Source organism: Meleagris gallopavo, chromosome 4 (assembly GCF_000146605.3).
Source record: "Meleagris gallopavo isolate NT-WF06-2002-E0010 breed Aviagen turkey brand Nicholas breeding stock chromosome 4, Turkey_5.1, whole genome shotgun sequence".
In the NCBI taxonomy this organism is placed as follows: domain Eukaryota; kingdom Metazoa; phylum Chordata; class Aves; order Galliformes; family Phasianidae; genus Meleagris; species Meleagris gallopavo.
The window spans coordinates 69,615,041-69,625,325 of NC_015014.2; the positions used below are offsets into that span (position 1 = coordinate 69,615,041).

General features: G+C 44.6%; 1 protein-coding gene across 5 annotated transcripts in view; it reads right to left on the bottom strand.

Moving 5' to 3' along the window:
- MAEA (macrophage erythroblast attacher) overlaps positions 1 to 10,045 on the bottom strand; it is a 47,784-nt gene extending 37,739 nt beyond the window's left edge. Inside the window, exons 1-2 of one of the 5 annotated variants that reach the window (XM_010710623.3) lie at positions 8,962 to 9,037; positions 2,239 to 2,333 (exon numbers count right to left, since the gene is read on the bottom strand). Coding sequence is in view for 2 of the 5 variants with exons in the window: in XM_003206008.4 (XP_003206056.1) it covers positions 8,962 to 9,030 (69 nt within the window). In the remaining 3 variants the exon portion in view is untranslated. Of the gene's footprint in view, positions 1 to 2,238; positions 2,334 to 8,961; positions 9,075 to 9,108; positions 9,254 to 9,969 lie in introns of those variants that run through there. The other 4 variants (XM_019615087.2, XM_010710622.3, XM_010710624.3 and 1 more) reach the window with 4 other exon arrangements.
- Between the last annotated feature and the right edge of the window lie 240 nt (positions 10,046 to 10,285).

Here is a 10,285-nt window from a genome sequence, read left to right on the forward strand (position 1 = left end):
GCAGGTGAGACCAGAAGTCCCTCTGTAACTGTTCTTCGTCTGACAGCATCAGCACTCAAAAAGGGAAGAATTTACTAATCCCAAATGGTCTCTTAAGACTAGCTGAACAAGAGGTGGGAGTTTTATAGTACAAACACCACAGGTTATCATCCATGAGCTCTGCTGGCTGTTCTTGACCTGCAGAATTTCAGCAGTGCAACATCCTACAGTGAAGCATTTCACTGTTTCATGCACTGTGTGAAAAAACACTTGTTGGTTTTGATTTTATCATTTACTAGCTTCATTTGAAGCCATTCAGTTGTTTTGGAACAGAAAAGCACATTCACCATCCCCATGACCCTCATGCTGTCTCTTGAGACTGAAGATGCTCTCCATTCTTTGAAGATGTCCACATCTCTACTCATTCTTACCCTTTCTGTGGACTTTCCAACTTCACTACATCTTTCTTCAAGATGAGCCAAGGAAGAAAGTCATTCTAAGAATGACACCATGCATTTTTACCGCTACAAAAAAAAAATTCAGTCTCTCAATTTTCCTCCCTTTCTCAACACTTAACTTGATCTCGCTGACTGTTCCCAGAACATACACTATAAGCCTTAAATCTCACTAAGCAATAATGAAGATTTCAGAGTCTTTTATTTTACAAATAAAATCGTTTTTCCTTGCACAATCTCAAACAACTGTAACAAACATTTACCTACACTCAATTTCACTTATTTTAATACCTCTACCATCTCTCTCGTCCAATGCCTCACACTTAGTTTGCATCTATAATTGCTGTAATTACCTCTGTATCATCAGGGAAATGGAATCAACTCAGTACTTGTTTTTGTTCCAAGCTGTTCAAGTCAAATATCAGCAGTTCTAGCAGAGACTCCAGCAGAACACTAATATTAACCTTATTCTGTGTAAGGCTGGCTACTAAACCTTGATGTTTACTTCCTCTCTTCTGCCCAATTACCAATCCAGTTAAAAGCTTCTTTCTTTCAAGGGTTCCTGGTAAGCGATATTTACAAAAAGCATTCTATAATACTAACTAGCACAGTGTCACACCCCCTCCCACCCCATCTTTTACCCTTATTCTTAAAAGATCACAGAAGTCCAGGATTTTTGCATGGGCTGGCTCTCATTTTTAGGCCCTATTAACTAATGTACTTAGGAGCTGCTTTATTAGGAAGAATAATTTCTGTTCATCAGTAAGCTGCTGGATGGAAGGAGAAATCAATTACACTGACAGCTCACAAAAATTTCCTTAAGGAAGCAGAATCATTGAAACACATCCTTCTACTTTGTCACAGCTGTCCAAAAAAAACAAAAACACCCCTCAGTACTTCAGGAAGAAGTGTGTTAAATGCATTTATCAGAGAATTTCCAGAAAGCCATGGACACAGATTATATGAAAAAAATCTAAGTTAGAGTAAAAACGAGCCTTTATCCCCCCTCAAGTCTCAAGGCTTTGAACTCCAGTCCTCAAACTCACATTCTACAGGCTGAATTCCTTCTTCACTTGAACTGATTCAAGCCTGAAGAGTTCCACATAACAGCAGAAATTAAAACCAACCAATCTGTCTGACCAGAACATTAAAAAGAGAATTTCTATTCCACAGTGATTGCATATAAAAACTATTTAAATTACAGCTATCATTCAACTATTGGAAATTATACAGCAAAAATGATACTTCAAAAATGTCATCACAATTGAAGGAAGAATTACGTGGAAGCACTTCCAAATGAAAGAGTGAAAGCCACTAATCATTCTCTAGCCTCCAGCTAGCAGGGATTCTCTAAGGTTTATTTTCTAAAAACAAAACAACTTGTTTTTCCACAAAAAAACTAAGCACAGACAACATCTTTTACATAGGTTTAAAACTTTTGAAAAAGAATAATCCATTCCCTCCCTCTATTTGATGGAAAGATAATCAGGTCCAGCTTGATAGCAGTACTAACTCATGCAGAGAACTTTAGCTATAAATCCCAACTTTAGTGATGTCTGTATGAATCATCCTCTTTTAACACTAATGCCTCCCAGCTGAAAGCAAGTAAAACTTCTGGCCACAAAGAGTGAATTGTGTAAGTACAGAAATACCTACATAGCATATCTTTTCCAGCAAACCCAGCCTTGGGCAGGAAGGAATTTGCAACGGATTTTTAAAACTCTTTTCAGGTACATCAAGTTAGGTAACTGGTGGGAAGAACAAAAAAAGGGAGGATTCAAGAAAAATAAAATAAGAGTCCTACCAGATTAGATGGGGGAAACCATTACAGAGCAATGCTCTCCTTTCAAGGGTCAGAAAAAAGATGTGCTTCCTCTCAACTGTGTTAGCTTATAACACCTGCAAAGCACCAGAGAGTTGTATGAATTTACAGGTCTTTAAGTCAAACCAACAGAAGATTTTCCGTGGTATAAATAAGCTTTTTCAAATGCAGTGTATTGCACTTGTATATGACATTAAGTCTAGCCATAGATAAGTAGGGAAAAGAAAGCAAGGCTGATTAAATGATCTCAAACAAAAGCAAACAAACACAGAAGCAAAGCCAACTTAGTCCTACTTTATGCAAGGGGAAAGAGGAGGAACAGGAACATGGAAGAGAAAAGAAGAATCACCTCCCAAAGTTTGAAAATAAGCAACATCAGAAGGAGGTAAACAGAGTGAGGAAATACTTTGAGCTTTAAGATGCTTCCTTGATACCAAATTCCGTCACCTTGCTTACCATCAACAACAAAAATTATTACACATGGTGTCATTTGAAACATGAAGCAGAGTACAATAAACTGTAGCAAGTTCCCAGGTGAGTCAACAGCACATAAGCATTTCTATGCAGAATCACTGAAATTCTTAATGTTTATTTTTTTTTTTTATTTCTTCCTCTAGCTCTTAGATAATTCTAGAGCTGAATTGGCATCATTATTTCTCACTCAACTCATCCAAAATGTAAATTATATCATCACTTATTCACAGAATGAATTATTCTGATTCACAGCTCTTATCAATCCCTTTATTATCCGTTGTAGTGATATTTCTTTCTGTTTCTAGGCAAAATTAGAAAACTAAAAGAAAATTAAAAGGAAAGAGAAGCAGCATATATCCAAAATGAGAGGCTCAGAATAATGGCTAGATTTAGGCTGAATTAGGTACAAGTGTGAATATGAATTCTTAAAGAGATACGGATCAAAAGAGAAAAAATAATTTTACAAGCCTTAAATGCAGCTGTAGATCATTTGGATTTTTTTTAGAAATATTTAAAAACAATTTTTTTTTTTGCAGTATAAAGCCAAATAGTTCTTTTTAGTTAAAAGTGTCAAAAAAAACCATCACAATATTTCAAGCTGCTACTTCAAAACAGTAAAAAGTTAAGAGTGAAAGATCTTAGACTGTTCCTCTGCTACACATTTATTAAAAAGCAGCAATTATCCCAAATATTATCCGCTTATACAAACTGATGTATATCAGTAAGTGTTCATTAATATAATAAGCAGCTTTGGAGTAAGATCTCCAATAAGTTCAACCAAATGCTTTACAAAGCTGCTGTATGGTCAGACAGAACTGACTTGCATCCCAATGCAAGGTTGACAGCCATGTTAAGAGTCCTGCCTCGAGCCACACTACGGGCACAGACTTCACACAACACTGGTTTACAGCCGTTACCTTAAACCACACCTCAAAGGAACGCTTTGCTCTCCTCCTTTTAGGAGAAGAAACGAAGCATTCCTCCCTGTCTAAAGCAGCAGCCAACTGGATAAGATCACGCAGCAGATCCACACCCTAAGCAAGTCCTTTTCTTTGGTTAAATCCTCCTTTATTCTCCAAATATTTGTTCATTTTAATCACAGCATCATCTCTTTAAATAAAAGCACTTGTCACTGTCCTCCTCCACGTTTGCACAGCCAGGAGCCTTTAGGCTGGGGATCCTGCTCCCAAAATAACCAACTCCAGCTGAAGAGACAGCATTGCACCTACGTATAATTAAGGATTATTGGCTCAGCAGACCTGTATCAGGAAACACGAACAACCAAAGGTCTACTCAATAAGATTACCTGTATTACTTCAGTGCTCACTGCAGCTTACACAAGGCAACACCCAGAGTGCTCAAAATCAAAGCTGAAGTGAACCAAGCATAGGATGAGAAACAGTTCTATTATTGGGTACCATGATAAAGATATCCTGACAATAAAACCTTGGTTTATTTAAATAGGCAATAACATATGTCAGATTGGATTAAGTAGCCATTGATACAGCATATTTCACATTCTGTATGAGCAAATACTTCTGTAGGGTGCATCTCTGGGCTGTTCATTACGGGAGACCAAACACATAATGAAGGCAGCTTCTGAAGCTTACAAGGATTGATGGATTTTGCCAGTGAGCCCTTCTAGAAAACATCCACCTGTGACAACTGCTTCCCTAAGCTTATGGGCTCTAAGGTGCACCATCATGCTGGTTAGTAGAGCAACTACTAAAATGAAAGATGGAAGAGAGAATTGGCACTGGGTAGTCCTCAGCATCCAGTAAAGGCTCCATTCCTATCACAGAAAGTTTCTTCTTACCATGACAGTTTCCAGCAAAAAACAAAATGACATGTCTAGTTCATGGCTCCTTACTGCCTTAACCGTGTTTTCCTCCTGCACACTTGCAAATGTATTTTACAGGGAGTGGACAGGAGTGGAAAAGAGACCAAATCCCACAGGAGCCAACTCCTACCCTCGCTGCTTTCCAATGTTAAACTCCCCCTGCAGTCCCAATACCAGATTTCTCATTGACCAGAAACACATTGAGCCAAGTGCAGCAGAGCAGCAGCACAAGGCGTCACGCCTGTTTGCTGGCATGCAAGCATGAGGTGTTGAAACAGGAAGTGCATGGTTCAGCAACATACTAATGCTTGGTATGGATATTTAATGCGTGTTGAGTGAGTCACAGCAGCCAGTTTGAAGACTGATTTAGTGTGAAATACAAGCACTCACACCGAGTTAGCACAGAGCTCATTGACTTCTATAGCCAGCTTCAGCCTTCCACCTGAGGAGCATTTCAGTCACTTACTGATCAACAACTGCCATGAATTTGCTGTGCAGATACACCGAAAGCGCACTAGGTATTCCAGCTGTATTACTTCTGTCCTCATGTTGTCTGTACCTCTCTCACTGAGCAACTTCTGCTGTTGTACACTCAAAGCTTGACATGCACCACTGAATACTTCTGTCAAAATACAAAGCTATGATTAAAAAAATAAATTCCAATGAAGCGTATAAAGGTAGAAATAAGCTTTTCTGCTTTAGCAGGAAGAAAAAGTCAACCAGAGTAATCTGCCATTTTCACTCAAGATTCCACATGGTGGTTCAGAGTGCACCTTCACAGTCTGCAGGTGATATAAAACTTGAAGCTGCTCATATGCTCATATGCTGCTGCTCAGAGGGACCTCAACAGGCTGGAGAAAAGGGGCAAACAGAATCTCACAGAATTCAGAGGGAAATGCCAAGTCCTGCATTTGGGAACAAACAACCACATGCAGCAGTATCTACTGGAGACAAACAGGTTGGAAAGCAGCTTTGCAGAGTAGAAGCCAGGGTGGACAAGCTGACGGTGCAACAGTAAGAGGCCTTTGGAGCAAAGAAGGCCAACAGCACCCTGAGTTTGTCAAGAAGAGCAGGGCCAGCAGGGCAAGGAAGGTGAGCCTTCCCTTCCACGTGAATTGTGCTCATCTCAAGTGCTGTAATCAGCTCTGGGCCTCCGCTATAGGAGGGACACAGCAGTGTGCACAGAAAAAGGCCACAGATTACCAACAGGTTGGAGCGTCTCACACATGAAGAGTGGCTGAGAGAACAAGGATTGCTTAGCCTTGAGAAGACTCCAGGTAACCAAATCCACATGCACTACACCTGACGGGGACAGGAAAGAAGATGGAGACAGACGACATCTCATTAGTAAGACAAGAGATGGAAACAATAGGCACAAAATGGAAGACAGAACAACTCCATGTAAGCAATTTTTTTTTCAAAATTCGTAACAGAGGTCAAGGATTAGAACAGGTTTGCCCACAGAGGCTGGAGGCTCCATCTTTGATATTTTCAAGACCAAGCAGAACATGCCCTGAGCAACCTGCTCTAACTGCCTCCACTTTGAGCTCAGCCGGTTGGAGTGATGCCTTGAAGTCAGGACAGAAAGAACATATGCTTCCTAGTCCTGTTCTGTTATCTGTTCCCCTATTAAAAGATCAGGTAGACACAGACATTCCTTGAGAAATTAACATCTTATTAAGTCTGCTGCCAGTATTCCCCCAACACAGCTGCCAACAAAAGAAGCCAATCAGCAGCATCGAGATGATGCTCAAGAATTCTGTGCTTCCACAGCTCTCATTTTGATCAGCTGTTTTTTTGAAGTAGATAGCTTTAAAAAAAAACAACCACACAGCTAACCCTAAACTGTTGCTAAACAAGAAGATCATGACATGATCATCCCCTTCTTTAAGATGGAAGACCCTACAGTTTTGGGGTCCTTGCTTGCTAGTTCAGTTTAACAATTACTCTCACTGCTAAGGATCCAGATGAACTATCGAGCTTCTTGTCATCACTTGTTTATTAGTGTTTCAGCAAAGAACCACAATCACAATGCTCACATTCATTCATTTTTAAATTGCCAGCCTTCATGTTCTATCCTCCAGATGAAGCCTGCAAGACTCTTGATCAGCAGGCTTCCTTCCCCCCCCTTTGAGATTCCACAGCACTTCAAATGAAGAATAGCTGGCAGCCTTCTTGTCCTTGACAAGGAGGAGGCATGCTGAGGAAATACTCAAGCATTATTTTGTATGCTTAAATAACTTCTCTAGGTTCATCTGAAGAAGTCAGTTTACTCCTCCTCAACTGAACTGAGGAAGAACAGCTGAAGCATTTCCACTTCTGCAGCTGCCACAATCCAGCAGTGACAAAGAAATATCCCTCAGCAGTTTTAAGCATTCTTTCACATGAAAGGACTGTGTAGAACATACAGTAAATGCAGAGCTATTACACAACCACTGTCTAGTGATGTCGGCATGAGGAAGCTAGTGGGAGAAAACATGAAGGATATAAATACAAGTCTATAATCTTTTATATTTTCCTGACATCAGGGAAAAATTACCAGTATCAAAAACTCCAAGAGAAATATCTCAAGCCACTGCGTTGGTGATCATAATTAAAAGCACAAATGACTGTGCATCATTTCACAAAACTGGAAATCAAATCCCCACAGGGGCTCAGTCCAGTGGAAACTTTTAGGCACCTGCCTGCCTCCTAGTAAACAAAGTGGAATTTGCTGTCAACATATTTCTGCAGACTTAAGCCTTCTGTGATCGTCTCTCCCTGTTGCTTTTTCACCTTCACCACTAAGTGTTTTGATACATGACTCACAGTTAACAGCATTTAAGAGGACATACAGAAAAGCTTGAGCAGACATTACGATGACAGGTTTTTTAAGCAAAAAAAATGCTACCAAAGATTAGAGAAACAACTCAACAGTTGAATGGGTGCTGGGAAGAATCAATAAACACCAACCTCCCTACGAAATTTAAAGGGCATCTCATTCTCTTACTATTTAGCTTCCCAACATTACAAACAACATTCCATCCTTCAATGTATATTTTTGTTCAGATTTGTCAAGAAAAAAGCAGGCTTGGGGAAATGTAAGAATTAGTCCAACACATTCTCCAGCTTTTAAATGGCTGGCACCTTGACAATTCGTCTTAAGTCACAACCAAGAAAACAAGAACTCCCTGATCCTCACTGCCAGTAATTTTTCAGGAATGTAACAAGCAGAGCTGTGATAACAACTGGAATAAGTCTGAAATGCAGTTGTAAAATGATCTTCTTAACTTTAAGGGCCTTCACATTGCTGTGGCCATGGAAAGTGCTAGAGTGCTCTCGAAATGCATTTTAGAAATCAAGACTGATAGTATCAGAGAAACAGTGATGGAAAGATGCCTTTTCATGTAAAAAGAAAAGGGAATCAAGATTTTGTTCTTCTGCTTCTTGGAACTAAATTAAAAGCTGGGAGGGTTGGGAATGAGGACATGCACAGGAAGAACACAGCCAAAAAGCCTGCAAAACAAACACTGCTCAAGGCACACAGTACTGTGTGAAAGTGCAGTATGATCTCAGCATCACAAAGTTTAGCTGCAAACCACCTTCTATACACAAAAAGCTGCTGATATATTGTCCTGGGAGATGCCCAAATCAGCGTTCTGCACCACAGCTCCTTTCAACTGCCTCCCTCAGCCATACCTATTAATGTGGTACACCTCCTGCACACACCACCAGTGTCCAAACAAAGGTTTCCACTGATTCCTACGAGCATCATCACCCTTCCAGCTCAACCATTGCTGAGGCGATGACCTCAAGGCTCAGCCCTGAGTCCTTCAGTCCCTTCACCACACCGACAGCCAGAAGCCACCGTCCTTCAGACCCACACAGCGCCTTCAGGAACACTCCATGCTCTCAGCGCAGCTTTGCCTAACCGTAATTACATCGCACGTATATCCCTACAGGCCTTTTTCTCCTTTTTTTCCACTACATTCGCTCCTTTTTTCGTGCATTTTCCATCCTCAGGGAAACAGGGAAGCCCGTTCTCCCCCCCCCTTTCCTCCCCTCCACGCACCCCTCGCACTACCACACAGCCCCACAGCCCTCAGCCCAACCTGCCCCCCCCCACGCCCCTGCCTCCTCCCCACCCCGCAGCTCTCGGGGCCTGCCCCTTCCCCTCAGTGCCGTATTCTAGGCACGTCCCTCGCTCCACAGCGAGAAGCGGAGAATCCTCGGTGACTCCAGCCGGACGACGGCCGCGGGGAGCCCCACACACACGGCGCGGGCGCCGCGGTATTCCGAGAGACGAAAGGGAGCCGGGGAAGCCCCACTAAGGCAGAGCCCTCCGCTCCCCTCAGCGCTCCCCAAGCGGGGCGCGGGCGGCTCTGCCACTCTCCTGCGTGCCGGGCACCCACCTTGAGAGTGGGGTATTCCTGCACCTTCAAAGTCATTGAGAGCTGAGCAGCTGATTCCTGCACCGCCATCTTGAATCAGGCACCAGCCTCCCTCCTCCTCCTCCTCCTCCTCCCCCGCCCTCCCCAGCGCGGAGCAGAGGCAGCTACCTACAGCGCGCGCGGCATGCCGGGCAATAAAGGCCTTCCTCCGCCCCATCACTCATAGAGACGGCGCGAACCAACGCCGCTCACTCCTGCCCGCCCACGCTGCTCCTGATCCTCCCCCCCCCTCCGCCGCCGCGCCGTGGTATGCTCTGCGGAACGGTGGTGGCGGAAGAGCAATAGCGGGGCGAAAGGCACCGACCAATGAAGGCGGTCCTTTCACACGTTCCGTTTATGCGCTTTGATACCGCCTTAGAGCTTGAGAAGCCGCGCTTGATTGGATGGCGCTGTGGGAAAGGGCGGGGCCGCCTAGAAACGCGGACAAATCAAATGTCTGAGTTACGGATTACAGCACAGGGATAGGCGGGACGATTAGAGTTGATGGACATCGAACCGCCCAGTCAGGGCAGAAGAGGCGTTCTTATTGTCCAATCAGGATCTGTCACAGATATGAGTAGGCGGGGACTAAAAGTAAATTTTGCCGGTGACTTGAAACGGCCGTTTTATTAACGCTCTCTCGAGGTGTCCGGGAAGGGGAGGGGAGGGACGAGGGGCGGAGCCCAGCAGGGGCGGGTGTTGACAAGCAGGAGCCCGGCCCAACGGTGTCCCGTCGCTCAGCTGACGGACAGGTGGCCGAGCGAATGGGGAGCGCGGCCAGGGCTAAAGGGCGGGGCGGCGTGCCCGTAGTGTGGCTCTGTGCATATTGGCTGGGAGGGAAGGGAGGGGACCGCCCTTAGTAAGTTCCGCGGGGTGGAGAGAGCGAGTGAGAGGCAGTGAGGCGGAGGCGGCGGGAAGAGGTTTAAATAGCGGAGACAGCGTGAGTCCCCTTTCCCTCAGTTCCCTCAGCCCAGTCCGGCTCGGACTCACCCTTCCCAACCACTCGCTGAAGGGGGCAGCCCGGAGCGTCTCACTCACGGCCGAGGGGAGGCCCCGAGCCCGGCGCCGAGTTTTACCGGTGAGGGGCGGGAGCGGCTGCCTCGCTCGTCGCCTTTCTCCGGGGCAGGGTTGGGAGAGGGCGGCTCCGGCCGTTGGCTCCGCTGCGGCCGTTGGAGCCCGAGGGTGCCGCCTCCTCAACCCGGGACTTCGCACCGGGTTCGTGTTTCGGAGGCTCCCTCCCGATGGGTTATTCTCAGCGCTCCGCACGGGGCCATTCCGCTTCCACGAGTCCCGGGAGCGGTCCCGA